This window comes from Simochromis diagramma, unplaced genomic scaffold (assembly GCF_900408965.1).
Source record: "Simochromis diagramma unplaced genomic scaffold, fSimDia1.1 OVJJ01000583.1, whole genome shotgun sequence".
Lineage (NCBI taxonomy): Eukaryota > Metazoa > Chordata > Actinopteri > Cichliformes > Cichlidae > Simochromis > Simochromis diagramma.
Genome location: NW_024387285.1, coordinates 2758686 through 2780681, shown reverse-complemented (window position 1 = coordinate 2780681; position 21996 = coordinate 2758686). Strand labels below are relative to the sequence as shown.

General features: G+C 40.1%; 1 protein-coding gene across 1 annotated transcript in view; it reads right to left on the bottom strand.

Annotated features, from left to right (window-relative positions):
- The window catches only part of fras1 (Fraser extracellular matrix complex subunit 1), a 198592-nt gene that overhangs the window by 105697 nt on the left and 70899 nt on the right, over positions 1-21996 (bottom strand). Inside the window, 6 exon segments of the mRNA XM_040003499.1 lie at positions 239-379; positions 592-732; positions 1252-1392; positions 3465-3611; positions 4881-5027; positions 7140-7295. Coding sequence (XP_039859433.1) covers positions 239-379; positions 592-732; positions 1252-1392; positions 3465-3611; positions 4881-5027; positions 7140-7295 — 873 coding nt within the window.

Sequence of the window (21996 nt, the reverse complement as noted above, 5' to 3'; positions counted from 1 at the left end):
TCAGTTTAGAAACCTCCCAGCTGAGAGAGAGAGAGTGACCTGGACCTACCCCCAGGCCTCCCAGTTTGGCTGCAGAATTCACCTACTGTTGGTCTTTAAACTGTATTTATGCAATTCTTCTTATCAGAATTAACAGATTTGAAGTCTGGGAGCTTTCTATCAATAAATTAAAGGACTTTTCTGCTATGTAATGATAACTGTTTGCAGTTTTAAACCAACATAGGCATCGTGTTATTACCGTGACAGGTCCTGGTCTTCTGGTCTGCGTAGTATCCATGTCCACAGTCAGGAGTGCAGTATCCTTCCATGAGGTAGGTCTGATTACGACAAGCTCTGCAGAGTCCGTTCCCGTCGCAGAGCACGCAGTCGGACGAGCAAGCTGAAGGAAAAGATCCAAATTATTCAAATATTATTCAAATTAGAAAAATGCTTCTTTTTGTTTTTACACAAGTCTTCAACTTTAAATGTTTTAAATGTCTATTATAAATTTATTTTTCAAACTAAATTAATACTCTGATCTTCATAGAAACAGTCTTTAAAAGTCTATCACTACATATAGAAATAGAATAAAAAGAAGATGTATATTCTTACATTTGCAAGCTTTGGAAGATGCATCCAGGAAGTAGTTCCTGCCACATTCGAGCACACACTGGCCGTGCAGCGTGGCGTAGGGAGGCTGGCATTCCTGGCAGTGTCCAGGACCTCGACAGTCCAAACAGTGATCATCACAGCCTGCCGCAGAGAGCAAAACATTTGGAAAAAAAAACAGTGATATAGTAACTGAGTTAAAGACATTATTTATTTTATCACCAGATATTTTCTTAATGTGTTTTTTTGGCTACTAGCACCGGTGAAAAAAGTAACATGGAGTCACACAGAAGCTGTATTACAGACTGCTAATGCACACATGCATTAATCAGTTTGCTTAGGCTTGTATGAATGTGTGTGACTGAGTGAATGAGGCTTGCTGAGAGTAGAAAAGTGCTATACACCAGTCCATGCAGTTGATTTGGCCAGTTCATACAACTTCTACATATAAAAGCTCTTTTAAGGAACCTTTTAGTTCAGCTGCTGCTGATTATCTGCTTTATTAAGATTGGCTGTGTTAGCAATCGATTAGGAAAAACAACTTCAAATGGACACAAATGTACAAACAACAGTGTAAAAGCCCAGAGGAAGCTCTTTGTGCAGCTACAATAGCACCGACTGCATGTGAAGTGGGTCAATTTATCTGCTTTTTGTTGGACTGACCGAGGCATCTGTCTCCGTCCCGATAGGAGCCAAAGGAGCACCCCTGCGTGCACACTCCCTCCTGCAACACGTAGGCCTCCATGCACTGCAGGCAGTCAGTCCTCAGGGGGCCTTTACAGGCGTTGCAGCTCCAGTCACACTCTGCAAACAGGATGGACGGTAGCAGAAAAGGAGTGAGAGGAGGAGGTGTACGTGCGTGTGTGTGTTGGGACATTGGGATTAGAAGTGAGGGGATTTTAGAGGTGAGAGCAAATAGTGAGAACAGAACAGAAGAGAGGGAGGGCGAGAGACCAAAAGAGATTAATCAACTTTTTTTTCTCTATGGGATTGATTTTAAAGCCATTTGTGCTTCTTTCTCTCTCATCACCTGCACATCTGTTGTTTGTCCTGTGCACAATTAATACAGGCACGAAAATGAAGCACAGTTGGGACTCTTCATGCTTGTATGACCTTCTACATTTGTATTAAACCTGAAGATGAAACTAAGCAGGATATACAGTTTGTAGAGCAACTACACATACAGTGAAATGCTACATTTTCCTAAAACGTATCAAATATACAAATTAGCCATAACTGTAGCCCAGAAAACTTCTGAACACACCAAGCTGAACTCTGAAAAAGGGACACATGTCAGCGAGGCGATTGGTGTCTGGGCATTAGTGCCGTTCATGTGAATCAGTGAAGTGGACCTGGCACCATCTTTGTGGTGTTGGTGTCTTTCAGATCACTTTAAACGAAACGATCTGAGTGATAGCACGGCTTTGTGCTCGGTCCAAGACGTTTTTCTTCCGTTTTGGTTCTAGTAATTGATAGTCTGCTGATAACTCCAGCCTTTCATCCACAAATCACCTCAGTCTTCAATAAAACAACACAGTGATCCAGTATGCTTTACAAACCTGTGGCTAATAACATGGTGGCAGCGTCCTTCCTTAAATATACAGCATGCAGCTGAGATGGATGTTTGGACCTCCTGCTGTGATGCTAAGTTAATTAATATTCTAATTTCCTCATGCAAGTTTTCCTTGGGGTCAATCTTTGATTTTTTTGTTTATATTATGGCAATATATATATATATAATATATATAATTTCGTCATTTTGTTTAACAGCCACCATGAAAACTAGTTCATCTCTTAGTCTGTCTTCAGCATCTACCTTTGTTTTTAGGTGATAGTGGGAGAGTGGGAGGCAAACGGTGGGATCTGAGATGTAAATGAGGGATTTCTCAGTGGACAAAGATCACTGATAAAGCCAAACAAATGTAGGTTTTGGTAGTGCTTAAGGGTTTGTAAGAGACTCTCTCTGAGAACTTTGAAAGCTCCCCCGAGGCTGTGAAATGAAAGCTCCCGAAGTTTCTCGAAGCTGTTTTGGTTTTTGAGAGAGCTGATAGCCGTGGTGCTTTTAACTCTTCTGGGTGCATCTAAGGTTCAGTGGATTAACCAGGGGGGTAAACACCATCATGAGCTGGATGGCTAAAAACCACCTGTCTAAGTGGGAGGCGCTGCTCGCTGGCTCAGAGGGAATCAAAATGTTTATTTAGCCCGGAGCAGCTAGCTTAGCTTCTAATCCCATAACAGACATGTGCAGTGTTGGTTCAGCCTCTGGGACCGGTTCCTTTGGGCCCCCGATACCTGAAAAACCCTTACTGCACTGGACTGAATCAGTGATAAAGGGTGATTTCCGCTTTATGTGAAATAACTTACTGTGAATTAAAGCATATGGTACATCAGCGTAACAACAGTCATGGGCTGAAATTAAATCTTATGCAGTCATTATTCTTTGATCCGGAAAAAGGAAAACGGATAAAAAACACATTTTCACGTGTCTTATTATTGAGTTCCAGCCTGAAAAAATGCAAGCAAGGCTGATTAGTGGGTATTTAAATATATAAACAGTGGTGAAAAAAGGGATAGCTATTCACTCAGGCCCGGGATCCCCTGAGGCTCATGCATCAATGTCTCTGTGCACAGGAAGATGTAATACTGAGTTAAAATGCACACACAATGTGTAGCATTTGCATACCTGGTTCTACAGTTTATTACTTGATTGATGGAGCCTATAAACTCAATGTAGCACAGTACACTACATGCAATATGGATGAAGAGCAATTTATGAATATCATAAAGGGTGCACTGCATATCCTCATTATTAATCCCCCTTGCCTCACTGCACCAGTGCATTTTGTGTGAGGTTGTCAGGCGACTTGGCAGCGTACCTCTGCAGGTGCGGGTCGTGGCGTTGAGGTAGTACTGATGGGCGCAGCTGTCGTACTGGCATTCTCCGAACAGCAGCACCTTGGCCGGGTCACGGCAGGACGTACAAACCCCGGGCGTCTCGCACGTCAGGCACTGGCTGTCACATGCTGCAGAGAACAGAAAAGGTTGACGGACTAGTGAGGAAAATGTGAAACACCAGCCAACACCATAAACTGCCTGAATGTGGCTGTGTCGGATGCATCGATTGCCAAAATTCCTCCTAAACACATGCATGTGAGGTAAATAAGTGATTCTAAATTGACCTTGTGTGTCTGTAATAAGGAGGCAGTCTGACCAGGATGTACCCCGCCTCTCGCAGCTTAAAGAGGCCCTCACAACACAAACAGAACTGAAGGAGTACTGAGTAATTAAAACACCAACTAACTGCACTTACTTGTTCATTGAGTCTGGGATCTGTCTGTAAAATGTAAAAATATCGTCTAAGCATTCTTTCGGTGTTGATGGCCTGTTTTCATGACTACCTACATCACTTTCCCACCGGCTTCTCTGCTTCACTCATTATTTTCAGCGTATATTCCACTGACTCACCATTCATTTTCTGACACACCGTCTTTGTGAACTTTCACTAAACTTTTGTGCCATGAATGGTCCTTTTTGTTTGTGCCCGTTTTCGCCCTCTGCCCACTCTGTCTGGAATTCAATTCAGGCAATTCGTTCAATTTTATCTGCCTGACTTGTAGGTGAACTCGTTTCACGCAAACAACAAGTTGGCTTTTTGGTTTTCTGTACGTGAGTGCTGCATTTAGCTCTGTTTTCCGAGTTGTGACAAACTAAAAAGTAGCAGTAAGCTAATACCCATCAACTTCCACGTTAAAAAGTTTCCAGCAGAAACACATTTTTACGGGTCTCTGTGGATAGTATCCTTCTCTATAACAACCGTACCAGGATTATTATTTTTAATAACTCATCCAACATTGTTGCTTGTGTTGGAGCTGAAAATCAGTGTGTGGCCCTTGTCTGTAGCCTGTAGGTGTCTGCTAAGCTTCACCTTCACTAACCGGAGTCTCTGAACTAGACTTGTTTGACTGTGTTTGTGGTTTTGGTGCTTTTTGGGGCATTTTAATTAAATAATCTCACCATTAATATTGCCTGATGTGTCCAAGAAGTTTGTAAATTTGTAATGGTAAGTAAAAGTCTATGATTTAATTAGACACTCATTAGCGGTTATATATGCAGACAGTCTTCTCAGTGCAAACATAGAGTGCAGCTAACAGGAAAGGACCTTAACGAACCAAAATAGTAACATAGCAAAGGCATATTTTTAACATTCACAGTAAGCTTGTTTGCGCGTGTGTGTGTGTGTGTGTGTGTGTGTGTGTGTGTGTGTGTGTGTGTGTGTGTGCGCTTTCACTAACCCTGGCAGATCCTTTGGCCATTGTTATAGTATCCAAGGGGACATTTGGGGGCACAGAGTCCAGATGGCAAGAGAACACCGTTGGCAAGGCAGGAAGTACAAGAGAGCGGCCCAGCCCCACTGCAGGCCTCGCATGATGGATGGCATTCTGGGGAAAAAAATGTAACATCTTTTATGGACATGCAGGGACATAGAAATATAACCTAAGTTCCCAAAAAGCTGGCAGACCCTGTTAAATGTAAATAAGAACAGAATGCAATGATTTGAGATTTTACTCGTGGTTTAACATTGAAAACATATCAAATATTTAAAATGAGCCATTTTATTACTTTGTGAAAAATACTGGCTACTTAGATTTTGATGGCAGGAACATGTTGGGATGCGGGCAACAAAAGGCTGTAAACAGCTCTAAAAACAGGAAGTAGACGTGCTGTTTGTGTTTGTTTGTGTCTATCCCAGCATCACCTTCACATCCTTGACGTTTGTCGATTGTTTCGTTCCAAGTTCTATGGAATTTCTATGCTGCTAATTAAACCCTCCATGTCAAAGGTTTTAATCCAGCGTGCCTTTATGATTTCTAAACTTCATCTTTTCCTCCGTCTGCCATGCGCCCTCCATACCGCCAACTGCCAGCTCGACAGTCTTTGCTTCTCTGTTCATTCAGCCTCAAGCCTTTATGTTCCAGTCCAACTATCCCCAGACTCTCCATTCACTGTAAAACCCGGCTTAATCGGCCTTCAAATTCCTCTATTTCTACTGAAAAAATAAAATCATTTTTAATAAAATAGAAACTTTTGGCTTTCTATTTAGACTTTCTCAAACCTGTAAATTTGTAAGAACTTTCAAAAAAGATAATCTGATATGTTGGAGAAGATATCAGAAAGACACTGATCCAAAAGGATGGACTGTAACAATAAACGCAGTCCTTTGTTGTTCTGTGTTTACTTCCTTAAACGTTAAACATGACCCTGTAGTGAGAATAAAGTCATTTTAGTAGTTTTGACTGTTAAAGAATTGCAATACAAGAAAAACTCAGATGGAAAAGGTTTTTTTAAGCTATAAACCCTCTTTGAAGTTCTCAAAAACAGATGGACACAACACTGAATCATCGGTTTCTTGACGACAAAAGGCGGCACAGTGGTTCAGCTGTTAGCTGTTGCCTTGCAGCAAGAAGGCCCAGAGTTCAAATCTGAGGACGGCCCGGTGCTGTGTTTTGTTTTGAAGTGTGCATGTTCTCTCCAGGTACTCCCTCAGTCCAACAACATCAATGTGAATCCTTATCTGTCTCTATGTGTTAGCCCAGCTCCCCCAGTAACTCTGAACTGAGTAAGCGGCTGAGAGAAGGGAAGGATGGAAAAAGTCTTTTCCAACCCAAACTGTTGAGTTAAAAAATATTTACTTATCTAATAAGTGTATCGCGTTATTATCAAGGACACAGTCACTCAGAGTCATCTGCTCCTCATCCTTAGACACTGCACAGCCAGCACCACACACTGCTCAGCACACTAACCACGGCAGAAAAATATGAATCTGATGTAAAAATTCATCATCTGGCCTGAATCAGCACCAGGATAGAGGCAGATGTGCAAACATGTAGCTAATAAAATGTACCCATCCACCCACCTACCTGTTGTGTAGCACATGTTTGACCTGAGAGGTTTGTTCTGTGTCCACGGGAGCTATTTTTCTCTATCTTGTGCTTTCTTCATATAGCTGTTGTAGTCACTGTGTGTGCATGAATGTGTTTGTATGCTATTGCCTGCAGCTAAGCTAAATGAGACTCCTGAGGTTTTACTCTTAAAGCCAGAGGCTTCCTGTTCACGCTCTGCATTTAAACCCGTGCGCAGATTCGCAGCAGATCAGTGTGGAGGCTGTTACAGCTGCTCAGCGGCTGAACCACAGGATGAGGAGGAGGACGAGGAGGAGGAGCAGGAGGACGATAATAATAATGACCAGGTATGATGAGGATAAGGATAATGGAGACAATGCGGAGGATGGCTTTGAAGAGGATGAGGGGATAATTAGAAATTCTTTTCTAGAGCAATTGTTTGTTTAAACATTTACTTTGATTTAAGTGTTTCTCCTGCTTGATGTTTTCAGGTCAGCAGAGGATGGAGAAACAAGCCCTCCCAGATCAAGGAGTTAGGTTTGATTGATGAATAAAACACAAAAGCTTTGATTAGATTTCCCTACATTAAAGAAAGCTACTGCTTGACCTCTGACCTTCTTGTGCAAAGGCAGAGAAGTAAAAAGTCCTTACTGATGCAGGCTCCATGCCAGCCATAATGACCCAGAGGACAGTGAGAGACACAGTGATCGCCCAGCAGCCACATTCTTGGCGCTTTGCACCACAGACAGATGCTGCCGACGCCCGTCTGGAGGTCTGCTGTGCAGCGCTGGCAGTCCGAGCTGCACTCTGCGGAGATAACAGAGAGAATGATTTGTATTTTTTCATCTTCACAATGTAAACAGAAATGTAAGCCATTATCAGCCACTCGTCAACGCCATGCTAAAAAGTCTTTTCTTAAATCAAACGAGCTGATGTGCATCTGAAGCAAAGCAGGCGCCTCGCTGGTTTTTGTTTAAACGAAAAGCAAAAACAATCCAATCAGTCACAGCTCGCTGTTTCTGACTACGAACGGCTCACGAGCTCCAGTTTCTCTCCTTCTGTTCCCTTTGTCCCCTGGTTACCTATTCAGGCTTTTTTCATTTCTCTAGTTTGTTGAGTTGATTAATTTATATCCATGTTTAAAAGTAGTAAAATTCCTGCATGGCTAAAACAATAAAATCGCAACAAAAACATAAAAAACAAGGAAAATATAAACAAATGATTTTTTTTTTAATCCAAAGAATAAAAATTGGTTTTCAAACAGGATTTTAAAATGTCTGTTGTTAGGCAGCAGTCCACTCCACTTACTATCAGTGGTTACTTAAAAAATCAGATCTTTCTTTTGATGAAAACTTCAGGAGCATCTCCACAGTGATGACCTCAGTGATGTAGTTAAATATATGTTAAATTATGAGGACTTCCCATAATGCACTGCTCGTGTCGTCAGCGTTTATCTTCTCGCTCCTGTAGCTTGTGTTTTGCCCTGTCCGACATGGTTTTTATCTGACAGAACAAAGTTTGCTGAAGCGCCTGATTAACTGAGGATTTAAAGTTCTCTGCAGAAATGTTTCTACTCTGGTGACTTTTCACATAGATGTTCTATGCCACTGCATGTATATGTTCTTTTTCATGAGCAGTTATCTTTGTCTGACATATTTGATCATAAAACACAAAAATAGGCTGTAACAAAGCAACGGGCAGACAATACAGCTGCATCTCGATGTCTCTCCTCGTGTTCTCCTCGCCTCTCCCTCTCACACGTCTTATGGAATAAACTAAGACAAATAGAAAAAGGAAAAGTAGGCAGTACAAGTCTGTAGGACTAGACGTGGCATCTACCCCAGTGTTTCATCCAGACCTCGATGATCTTCAGCTGCTTTATTCCAATTTCTATGTAACTCCCACCTCTACTGCTGCCAATTAAGCTCCCCGTGTCAAAAGTTTTAATCCAGCGTGCCTTTATGATTTCTAAACTTCATCTTTTCCGCTGTCTGTCTGCCCGATCTCCGTCTGCCATGCACCGTCCAAACCTCCAACTGCCAGCTCGACAGTCTTTGCTTTACAGTTCATTCAGACTCAACCCTTTATGTTCCAGTCCAGCTATCCCCACACTCCCCATTCACTGCAAAACTCTGTTTAATCAGCCTTCAGTTCCTCTATTTCTACTGAAAAAATAAAATCATTTTTAATAGAATAAGATGTGATAAGCTGGGTAAAGGGAGAAAGAGCCAGGGAGCTTATGCATTCACATTTAAGTTCTCCATTTACTTTGAAAACTTTTGGCTTTCTTTTCAGACTTTCTCAAACCTGCAAACTTTTAAGGGCTTTTAAATCCATTTAAAAGAAAATCTGATATAATGGAGATTCAAAAGGATGGATTATGATAATGGCCCCATTCAAAGCAGTCCCGTGTTATTCTGCGTTTACTTCCTCACACGATGGCAGCAGGTAGCGGCAAAGGAGGAAATTAACAGCAGAGGTATTTATTGCTGCTTCACCAACAGCTTGATTTGTATATTTAGTTTCTGACTTAACCACAAACTGTGGTCAAAGCAACCTGACACGACTGAAAAGAGTTCCTCTCAGCTTGTTTACGTCCTTTCTTGCAGTAAGCAGTCAGAGACATTACCCAAGAAGCTGGAAAGACCTTCACTTAGTATAATAAAAGCTTACTTGTGGTAAGATGTATATTAAGATGAGGAAAAAGGAGAAACTACTGTTTGCAGCCTAATGACTCCCACTTTGATCCAAAATAAGACAGATGGTAACTCAGATGCTTCTTGCTTCAGAGCAACAGTAATCGATGCAGCATTACGGTGCCCGAGCATGTGGCAACAATAAGTTTTGATAGCTCGAGCGCTTGTAAAACCACACAGTTTGTATTTTTTTAGACAACTGCTGGTGTTTGGTGGAGAACACTTACTAAATATCAGCTCACGGCAAACAAAAGTACAATAGAGTTTGTTGCTAACATGCAAAAATTAAGCAGAAATAAGTAGGAAGGATTTTAAAAGCAAAGCATTTCTGACTAAAGATATAAAAGGAGAGTAAATATGATTCCATCATTGTTTTCCACACCTTTAAACTCCAAAACTGTGATCTCGTAAGATAAATGCCAGTGATAGGTGAAAAGAAGCTGCCCCCACCCCCACCCACAGACCCGTATATACCCTCAGAACTAAGTGCAGCAGGGTCTCCCAAAAGGCGCCAAGATTAACAGAACAATGAGCATCTGGTGGTGTTTTATCTGATGGTATCTGGGTTGTGTCTGGCTGACACAGCGGTGGGTACCTTAAAGTTATTTGTCTGTGATGAGATAGCGATGTATAGTGGAAACAATGAGGCAGAGCGGGGAGTTATGTGATGGTGAGGACAGCAGTAAAAGAGGCGGACAAAGCAGTATCACTAACAATTTATCATTTTAATTCTGTTTGCAGATATTACAATTTGATGCGCCATAAAAAAAACATTAGGTGATCTTTAGTATTTGCACGACTAAGTACTACTATATTAAAGAAATGAACTTCTGCAAACCCAATTCCAGAAAAGTCAGGATGCTACATAAAATGCATCAAAACAGAAGGATCGCAAATCTCATAAAGCCACATTATATTAACAGTAAAATCTCAGAGATACATCTCAAAGAAGTTGGGATGGACAAAACAAGTCAATGGAAAAGGAAGCAGCGCTATAAAATAACAGCTGGAGGAACATTTTGCTTCCAATAAAAGCATCTTAGACAGACTGAATTTCTCAGAGGAGGTTCACCAATCTGCAAAACAATGTGTCTACAAATTGCGGAACAATTTCAGAGTAATGTGAAAATGCAAAAACATTGAATATCTCATCATCTGCAGTACATGATGTGATCGAAAGATTCAGAGTATCTGGAAAAATCTCTGTGTGGAAGGGACATGGATGACCGTGATCTTTGGCCCTGAAGCAGCATTGTGTTAAAAAACAGGCGTGTTTCTGTCACGCCATCAGTGTAAACACAGCTCACTGTGCCATCCACGCATGATCCAGAAACACTGATGTCTTCTGTGGGCCAAAGCTCAGTTAAAATGGCCAGAAACTGTTCTGTAGTCAGGATCCAAATCTGACCTCATGTCCTCTGAACTAAAGAGAGGGACCATCCAACTTGTTATCAGCGCTCACTTTGTAAGCCTGCGTCTCTGATGGTATGGGGGTGTATTAGCAGCACGCATATCTGGAGTGAATGGTGAATGGTGTATAAAGGTTTTAGAACATCATATATACACATATAACATCCAGTCAATGCTGTCTTCAGTGAAGGCCTTCCATATTTCAGCCTGACAATGCTAAACCCACATACTTCCTCATTAACGTCATCTCTTTATGTTTATATTCTCAGATCCTCTGGGTTTTAGAGTAGCTGGTCCCTGCACATGGTTGTCAAGTCTCTGTGTTAGAAGTTTTCCTGTTTTGGGTTTCCTGCTTTATTTTGCTAGTCTCTTAGTTTTAGTTTCAGTGTCTTGTCATCATTGATTTGTTCAGCTGAAGTCTGAAGAAATCACTTGGATGAGTGACGAAACGAAACTGAAAACGCTACGTCCAGATGAACAGAATCAACTATTTGGGATTTACTTACCTGGATGATTGAGCATGCATCAAGACTGCTCAGCTGTGTCTCATTTTCCATTAGCCCTCAATGTCTGTGTTTACGCCTCGCTTTTCCTTTGGTCTTTGTTGCACTGTACTGTAGTCTTCTGTTGCTTTTCCAGCCTTTGTTTGTAATCGTACTTGTGGATGCTTTGCTTTGGCATTTTCATGGACTTTGTGTTTTTAGACGTCTTCATCGCATTGAATAAAGGTTTGTTCTTACTCTTCTTTGATATCTGTCAGCTTAAACAAACAATATCTTTTCAATGTTCACGTGCGAATAAAATATGGGTTTGTGAAATTTTTGAAACATTAAATTCTGTTTTTATAAAGCATCACAACTTTAGAGTAGAAACAGCAAAGCAAAGTCTTTTATGCTTGTGAAAGAGTTTATAAGTGTTTTAATCTGCAGCAGCACAGATGGGGAAAACAGTAAAATATAAGTAAAAGCAAAACCAGAAGCCCAGCGTGGGTGTGCGTACTCAACTGCGTAATTCAAAACTCCCAAGTTGCCTGATTGCGTCAAAAACTGCTTCTACTGGACGTGACCTCAATTTTAAACCAAGTAGGGGAAAAAGCCTCTTCTGCCTCTTTTTCTATTCATGTGGCTAAAACAAGATTTTTTCCTTCCCCTGCAGGCATGTTTTATTTTACTCACAGTTTCCATGGTTTTCTAAACACACGTATTCATAGGCTTTTCTTTCTTTAGATTTCTGTTTTTCATCGATTTATTTTCTGTAAAAACATAGTGCATGTTTGGATGTGTGTTGTTGTTTTTTTATAAAGATGATACTGCCCTGTCAGTCAAGCCCAGAGGAAAAATGCAGTTTACCTTCAGTTTAAAATCAACACAAGTGAACTGATGGAAAACGCTGCACCCTAATGAGTGAACAGATTTGCATTTCTCCTGCATATTTCCACACATTGCCCTGGATCTTTATTTCATTTGCATTTTGGTCATGTTCAGTGAGGTATATGCGATGCTGTTTGGAACTAAACAGCTAAAAAAAGAAATCAAAGATCTCAAGAGGAAGAAAAAGTGAGAAACTACAAAATAGGCGCCCACTTATGCTAATGCATTTCTAACCACGCTGGTTCGGTTGTTATTACACTGCTGCATTACAAGTGGGAGGATTTAAGTTATGTATTTTCACACATTAACATTATTTCTCGGAAAGCTTCATGTTTTAAACATACTAAACGAACGAATCTCTGGTTCAGTTTCATGATGAGGTTTTACACTGAGGTAATATTTAGATTGTCAGATCTATCCAATACATTTGTCAAAGTATAATAAACCAAACGGCAGCCTCTGGGTTTGTTCGTTTGTTTTTCCCCAAAGCCTTTTAGTGAGCACAGACAACTGAGAAACTACGATCACGTTGACTCAGTTCTGTATCTTAATGTTATTTCATGCAGCAACCTCTGGGGCTGAAAATGAAGTCAAGCAGAAAAGAACTAGTTCCTCTAATGAAAACTTGAGGCTGGCTTATAAGTGAATCCATCTCCATAAACTCTTTAAAACCTGAAAAGGCGGCAACTGGTCTATTTTTTTTTAGGTTTTTTTAAGAAGTTTCATGTTTCATCCAAGAGGTTTAGTCTAAAAACACTGATGTGATAATAATAAACCTCTAGTTGGGGATGTTCCCGTGGATGACACATCCATGATTACTCGTGACTCTCCATCAGCTGTTCTAGAACTAAAGAAGCATCTTGGATGAGACGCAAACCATCTACAAAAACCGGGTGCCTTCTTTTCAAGCAATCAAGTCACCCATGACCTGGATGACTGTGAACCTATAGAAACTCTCGATGAACTTCCATGTTAATGTGCCCAGCTTTAGAGAGAAATAAACATGCTGAAGGGCTGATACAATTTATCTGAGTCTCCGAAGGTCCTGCGAGTCAAACACTTGCAGTGTTGAAAAGTCTATAATTATTTGGATGATGACATCATTTTTTGCAATTCTGCCTCATACACCACCAGAGGGGATTTAAAGTCCAGCAACATAAATGTGGTTGAAGTGTAGACTTCCGACTTTAATTCGGGGTGTTTAATTAATGCATTAACACTGTTATACACAGTCCCCCATTTTCAGAGGCTCAAAGGTTACTGGACAACTAAGTGTCAGGTAGTTTCATGGCCAGAGGAAGAAAACGCCTAAAAGAATAATTTGCACATGATAGACTGAATTGACTTTTGTAAGTTACCTACCTCCAACCATGTGATGCCAGCTTGTAGTCAGTTTTAGTCAGCTGTTGGTCACTCTTAATCCTTTTATTGTGTTAATCTTATTCATTGCATTATTATTGTCTATTTTACTCATGTTTTAATATTTTATATATATACTGATTTATTTTTATCTTCTTTTTCATTTATGTATTCATTTTATTGTTATTTATATTTGTTTCTTTGTCTGCTTAATGTATGGTTTTTAACTGCTATCTCTGTTTTATTATTGGAAAGCACTTTGGTCAACTTTGTTGTTTTCTAAAGTGCTATATAAATAAAGTTGGATTGGATTGATGTCCCACACAGATATAATACCTGTCCCACATATAGTTTGTTCAGACCTGCTTACCCTACACTTATCATCTGCTATATCTAGAGGGGTTAAGGTTTAGGCAAGCCTGTGGTTATCTGGTTTAAGTTTTTTTGGTTAGAGACTTCTTCACCAACTTTGCTCAGCAAAACAAATCTTCATAGTTCATGCAGGTTTTCCGAGAGTGTGAGCCTAGGCTCTGAAAAATGTTTGTCCTGTCCACGTCGGACAACTTTTTGATCTTCTTACTCATTTCTGAATAGCTGCCTTTAACTCAGAAAGTCCGATTACTGCCTACAGCGCAGCGTTTCCTCTGACAGGTACTTACACTCCATTCTTCTAAACCTGGCATCTGCCCAGGTGAGTCATACTATATTTCTGAAGCAGGTCCGATATTAACCAAGTGTAAGAAGGAAAAGAAGAGAAAAACGAACTTCCCCACCGTCATCGCACATTCACACCTTTCATATCACGTCACTTTACAACAAAACACGCATCAGCATTTTCCCCTGCCAACACTCTCCGGGCGATCCAGTTCTCAGCGCTGAACAAATGGCTTTGTGGCAGAGATAAGATAACTCAGGCGTCAGGGATTATTGACTGTGCAGCCTATAACTGAATATAAAACTAAAATGGTATTGATTTGGGCCCTTAGAGTCCCTCTTTATGGCACAGTTACCATTTTTGAAGCACATGAAAAGGGATTCTAGAGTTATAAATGCCCTGCACACAATCAGGATGGTGGTATTCTCCTGTGTGCTGGATTTATACGAGACATTATCCTATATCATGCTTTCTTTCTCTGCTTCCCCTGCGATACATGAAATAGAAACTTATTTAATGAGAGTCATACAAGAAAATCAAGACACTAATGTGCCTCGGTGGAAGTAAATGAAATGTATTTCTTAGGGAGTCTGAGAGTGGGGATGGCGCCAGAGCTGACGGAAGAGCATACGCATGACATCATCTTTATTGGAAGTTACAGGTGTAATAAAAGCAGATGTAGAAGCTGTATGGTCCTGTGAGGCTGATCTCACCTCCACTAGCCCTCCTGTTGTGTGCACTCCCACCCCTTACTTCAAAGTCGGCCAGTCAGTTTTAACAGCTCTTAAATTAACACAAGAAACATTTTTCACCACCAAATTCAGTTCAGTGGGTAGTTCAATCGTTCAGTGGGCCATTCAGTGGGTCAGAGGCCGGGGGGGTAACAAAGAGATGTAACAAAGTTGAACGAAACAGGTGCTCATCACTTTTATATGTTCAAGTGCATAGTGTGGAGGATGTCATAAGGCCTTGAGGCAATCCAATGTAAAACACAATGTTTAAGAGTTTTTAAATTTGTAAATCGGTCAGATTTGACCCGAACACAACAGGAAGATGTGGATTTAAACATGCAGCTATTAAAGAAGCCCTACTTCCTTCTTTCCTCTGAAGTTGTGGTTAGCTCAGTCCCCTGAAAACAGTCCCTGTTTGACACCTCAGAATTATGGTGGGGGGTAGTCTTTTACCTAGGGCTGTGCGATATGACCAAAATCTCATCTCCCGATATAAGACATCTATCATCCCGATAACGATATAAAATCACAAAAATTTAACATTTTCTGTAAATTCTGTTAATCTCGGGCAGCTCGACTTGCATTAAGTGTTTAAACTGGGCGCTGTGTACCTGTAGTCGAGTGTTTTAACCGATGCATGAAACGATACATTTTTAGACATGAGTTGTAACGGCCGCCGTTTTCTTTGTGAGTATTTATTACACGGCGTGCTGCGGGGAAAAGCCTGTTCTAACGTTTGAGTCTAAGGTTTATTTTCCAGCACCTGACGCCTCTTTTTTGCTTCTCATCCGTAAACACTCTGCACACTCTTTCACGGGATTTAATTTATTTTGAAAAGTCTCAATAGGATCTTGAGCTTTATTGTGAAAGGTTCATATGCAAAACAAAGAAGCGGACGGCGGAGCCACGCCATTGTTTTACCGTCGTGGTTGCTAACGACAACGCGTATAAACAGTCGCTTGTCCGTCCGTAATGTGGTTATATGAAATATAAGAGAAAGAGAGAACTTAAACAAATATATATGTAGCCACTACAGTGACCACCAAAACGATGACAAAATATTGCCGTAAACAGTTTATTTTGCGACACCACGAAACAAACGATAGCGTAAAATTAAAGCGATAGATGTTTTTATATCGTCATCCGATATATATCGTTATATCGAACAGCCCTACTTTTAACTGCTTTTGAAAAACTTCTTGGTGTACATTATTGTGACACTTAGCTCAAATAGCCTGCTTTAAATCAGTGGTTAACCAGAAAGAAAGAACCCATTACAGCTGTTGTTACCTGACAGTTTTCCCAACAATATTAAATTCTCATATTAGTTTCAGTTAGTCCTGAAACATAGTGGATGTTGGACTCTACCAGGGCCGCCCTCTGTCACCAATTTTGTGGATATAATCACTTTTGTACTTGGTCTCAATATCTTTATGGTGAGAATTATCTAGTAAGGGGAGGTTGGAGCAGGAGATTGACAGATGGATTGGTGCAGTGTCGACAGTCAGGCTGATGCTGTGCTGACCTGTTGTGGTAAAAACAAAAAGAGTGAAGGCAAAACTGTTGATTTGCAGGTTCATCTAAACCCTCGCCACAAGATGGACGGACTACCTAAACTATGGTATGGTTTCATGAGCTGGGAAGATCCTTCAGATGCTCCAGTGTTCCTGTTGTAGCTGCTTCACAAAGCAGAAGACAAACATTTGCTGATGCTGCTGAGAGCCACTGAACAACGTTTGAAAGGAAGTGAGAGGAGCTGGAAATCTGGATATTTTTAGATCTAAATTAAATTAATATAATTTAATAATTTCTATACTTTATTTTATTTCTATCATTCTTTCGTTCAGTTTTCCTGTTTTAATACAATCAATATGTCATTTTAATGTTATTTTTATGTTTATGTTTCCTGAAAGCAAGTTCTGTTTTATTATTTTAACTACCTATTTTTTTATTGTTAAATAGTTTTTTGCTGTGCACAGACTCCGATCAATTTTACTTTTGTCCGTTGCTTGAAAAGCATTTTTAATTCCATCTGATTTGTCTGAAAAGTGCTAAAGACATAAAAAACAAAACACGAGACTAAAACACTAAATCAGGAAACAATTCAGCGTCATTTTGTAATGACACTCACAGTAATTATAGTATTTATGCATCAAACGCAGTGCATTCAATTCGCCTGAGCTGCAATTATCTGTGAGTACTTCCCTGGAGCAAAATGTAAAATAAAATAAAAAAATAACACAATAAAATAATAACCCTTTTCACAATGCCGTGTCAATTGACTTCCACATTTAGCAATTTAATTACAAGCCAATGCTTTTATTTAACCTGTAAAATAACTATGATTCCCTGAGGGTCTAATTATGATGTAAGATTTCTGCAGGTCATCTATTTAATGTTTTCTAATGCAGATATTCAAAAAGACCTCTGTAAGTTCACATGTTGCTTCCTAAAATCACACCTCGACTGTTTGCACTGCTAAAAGTCAAGTACACAGTACTCAGTCCTGTCTATTTTCTCCATTTTCTCTGATTAACTGGTTTCAAGGTAAAAAAGTAACCAATACGTGAAATGAGAAAGTGCTACATGGCAAATGATAATAAAAAAACAAACCAGTTGTGCATTCAAAGCTGGGAAAAAAGTTATATTTCAACTAAACTGAGCAACACAATCAGCAGTAACCCATTTTAAGCCGCTCGTATTCCTGCTGGCCTTCAGCATCAGCACTTGACAGATGCTTGAAAAGAGACATTCGCAGCATCTGTCGCCGTAGGCGCCAACGTTTCTTAAATGCGTTTCCATGGACGGATTTTATTCTCAGTTGACCACGCAGAACAGAAAAGAAAAAAAACAGAACATGATCCCATGTCTTTCATTTCAGCGTTGGCATGCTGTGTTTCTATGGTGATGCATTCATGTGTGCAGGCCTATTTTAAACCTCACATGTTCGGCTCCAGCACAATCATGATGCAAAAAAACTCTCGCAGCTGTAAGCTTTGAGTGAAAGCGTTCCACAAACACTCCTTTATTTGAAACTCAGATCTTTCTTCATCACTGGCTCAGAAACTGATTGTCTTTACTTTAAAAGTCAAGCTTTAAAAAAAAGAAAGAGAGAGAAGAGAAGAGGGCAAGAGAGCAAGAGGTATCAGGCTGGCCAGAGTGAAAGTACCGTTGGGAACTCTCATAGAGAGGAACTACAACAAGCTGTTTGCAAGAATCTGGCCGATTCCATCTGTTTATTATCTTTATGATAAAACAGAGACTGAAGTAAAAGTCTACGGAGCTCCAGATTGTTGCAGAGTTCATTAATCTTTATACTAAAATGTTGAGATGAAGAACCAACAGTCTTTCAGGAGATCTATTGTGCTCATTTGCAACTTTGTATATTTCATTCTTAGACTGTATTTGCCTTCTTCAGTGGTTCACAGGTCAAGTTAAACATAATTTTGTAGCTTTACATCAAATTTCTTCTGACTGGCTGCTCCTTGCAAACTGAAGGTTTGAACAGCAGGTGCCTAGATCTAAGTGTGAACCTGTGTTCCTGAGAGGACCATATTAGGATATCCTCTCTCTGTGACATCATATGGAACGTAGATTTAAAGAAAACTGTGCTACACAAGGCTAAAATTAACACCGGCTCAGCAAAACCGGACACCAGGAGACTGGAAAAATAGTGCCTGGTCTGACTTTGGCATAAATAAAGGGGAAAAATAGTAAATATGCGTTGAATATCCTACATTTACACGCTGTAAAGCTTAGGTTACCCAGTAGTTTCATGCTTGCAAAGCTGGCTGTCAGTACTTTAGTGTTTAAAAGTAACACTTCTTACAGTGTGCAGCTGTACTGCAGATTTAGGTCACTTTCAGAAAACCAAACCCACATGCTCTTAATCTCTACACACACCTGACTCATCACTATCTCCCATCATGCACCTGAGGCCACTGGCATAAGTGGGAAATACAGACCTGTATCTTAGCACCCATCTTGGCTGAGTCACTTTTGCCAGAGTCTGAGTCGCACACATGGAAACTTTAAAGCAGTAACTGTAACAAGTAACTGAAAGAAAGAGCTGAGTAATAAGTAACTGAATACTGGTCAATTAAAAGGAGTTAAACTGGGAGAAACACGTCATTTTTACAGGTAAAACCTGTTGGTCTGTATCTCCAGCAGATGCGAACATTTCTGCAAAAACATCACAAATAACTTGCAAAATCTGGCAAATCTAGAAGGAACAGCTGCATATGTATGGGACTGGACTCTCTGTGCTTTTGAATACTGATGAAAGGAGAGTCCCTCAAGATCCAACACAGACCAGGAGAAACAGAGTGTGACAGAGAGAGACGGACAGCAGGAGAATAAAAGGAGGCATCTCCGTCTGATGGCTGCTCTCGTGTGAACTCACAACTGAGAGGAAAAGCCTCAATTGCCCAAAGGAGTTGTGTAACAGTGATGGTAGCGCAGGATGGACCGAGGTAATCTGAGGCTCCGTGTGTGCGTGTGAGAAAAAGAAGAAATAATGTAGAAATGTTTTTTGGAAGCTATGAGTATAAGAATTAGAGCTCGTAGGGGCAGGTTGTGTGTATGTACGTGTGTGTGTGTGCATGTTTTTGTGTGTGTCCTGACTATGCAGAAATGATGACCCCGGTATTTCTGTGGCCCAGAAGTGCCAAAGGCATCTTTTATTAACTAGAGTTTGGCTGAGCTTGACCCATTTGAGATTAGGTTGTGTGTGTCTCTGTTTCACCGTGTTTATTTTCTTGTGTGTTTGCGTACATGTGCGTGTGGACATGAGCCAGCCGTGCATGTCCGCACACGTGCACGTACGAGTGGGGCTAAACCTTGTTGCAGTTTTACATCTCCAAACAGTGCGCGTCATCAAAAACTGTAATTAAAAGTCGCTTTTTTTTCCCCCTCAGATTTTGTTTACCCCTCCACTATCTCCTCCATGCTGACTTCTCATCTTGTAAATATGCCTGTTTATAATCTATAGCCTGCAGCCCAGATAGGTAAAAACTCATTTCATTAACCAGGAAGAAGGAGGACAACATCAGAGGACACACACACACAAACTAATCTTACATTTTCTATTTATCTTCTGTCACTTTGCCTGCCAAAGACAAGAAGCGTATTTTGGGGACAATGAAGAAGACGAGTGGGGAGGAAGTGAAGTGTAAGCTGGTGTTTATGAGAAAAGATCTCATGAAAATTCACCGTTATCTCCATGGATTTTTCTCTGAAACCGGGAGCCACAAACTCATTAAAAGTTGTTTTTTTTCCCAAACACTAATGATAAAAAACTTTTATCCAGTAACTTGTAGGAGGGGAAGGGTCTAGTTAGGAATGTGTTTTTGTCTACTTTAAATTCCTATTTTAACTCACTTTATTCTGCAGATTTAGGTTATGGCCACCATTATTTTTTTATTTTGATTTATTTGTTACACATTGGTGTAAAAATGTGTCTCTAAAAACTCAGCTTGTTTTCATTCCTATCAGATTTTGCTGTTTTGTCAAAGCCAATTACACCTCACAGTGCTTTGGCCTCAGTGCAGTGATGCATCAGGAATGATAATAGTGGATTCACACAGAATTCCTCAAATACACCTGCTTGTAAGGACCATTCACTATTACAGTTTATACTGAACTTTGTTCACTGAGCAATTTTTAAAAACCATTTTATGACCGAGCATTATGTTTCAATGTGGAGAGTTAACATTGTGAAAGGCACGCATTATAACCTAAACTACAGCCGTTTCCTCCATCTGTGCAGCAAAAGATTATTAGTTCCATTTGTCACAGTTTCTTTTGATAAATGGGGATGAAAATGTATGCAAAAATATATTATATGCATGATAACCGTCAGCTCAGTGAAAACAAGCTACCATATAAAAGCCTTTTTATTGCATTTGTGGTTTCGAGACAGCTGATTGGCTAACTAGAGCAGCTGCTATAATTCACATTATCGAATTAATCCTGCAGATTTTTCAGTTTCAGTCTGTCAGCAGGTTTGATTATTTGATGCCGGGGAGTTAATCAGCAACAAAAATCAGTTGTGATGCACTTTCAGAGAAACTGGTATTTTTATTTGTCTATAGGTTTGATGAATTTAATGCCAACATTCCCATCATTTAGAGAACTGGAAATAAGGGAAAGTCTATTATAAGTGTCTTTTTATTCATACTAAAGGTCTCTTTGAACATCAGAGGTTTTCAGCACACTCAATAGATGTTATTAGCTGCAGTCAGTCCATTGCTATCACTGCAGCCTCAAACTAACAGGGTCTGTAGGTTTTTCCTTTGTAACCAGTGATAACACAGATCTGTGTGAACTTGAAAACTAACCGTGCACTACTCAGTGAGTGGGTGTCCTCACACACACAATTAGGATAATATTAACTGAGCTGACAACAACAAGATTGTCCCATTTTCACCTAATGTAACTTTTGTGATTTGATCAGACTGATGAAATCTAATTATTGGATCCTTAAGTGGATGGTATGTGAGTGAAACCTCCACCATGGCTCCATCCACTTTATGCTTTACATTTTAACTGCCCGCTGTCCCTAGTAGAGAGTCGATAGAGGATACTGCTTACAGGTGATATGTATAAAAATGATAACAACTGATGTAAGAATTTCAATAGGGTGTTTAGATCTGGAATAAGTGTTCTGGAAAAAAAAGGACAAAACCTGCTTTATGTCCAACTGTTCCCGTGGATATTGAAGATAAATTATCTAGAAGCCTGCAGAGTGAAATACAGTACAAGTACTTCATCGAGGAGTTTTTGGTGGCTACCCAAAAACTCAGTATGGAAAAATGAGATTTCATTTACTCAGAATAATGGACATTTTTCTTCAGCTAAATAGTTGTAATTAACGTTAAAAAGCACAGATTTCTGCCCAGTAATGCAACACAGACCTATCGCCCTGACTGTATGTACTCACGAGTGTAGTTGCCCTGCTAAAGGCTTAAGCTAAGCCAGGAAAAACCCTAAAGTAGAAAGTGAAACCAACTCTAAGAGCATCTATTTTACAAAGATGACTGGCATTTCTGATGAATAATGCAGATTACTGGAGCTTCAGACACGCAGGAATCGGTATGTCTCTATGTGTGATCATGCAAAGCTAAGCGGGCAGAGCAAGGGACTCTCCCTGCCAAGGTTGGTAGTTCTACTCCCATGGGTGCCACTCGGAGTGAAAAAACAGCGTGTTTGATGAAAGCTTTGCGCAAATGGCATATAAATGAGCATTAAACCATCCGTACTCTCTCTCACACACATTTACACACATTC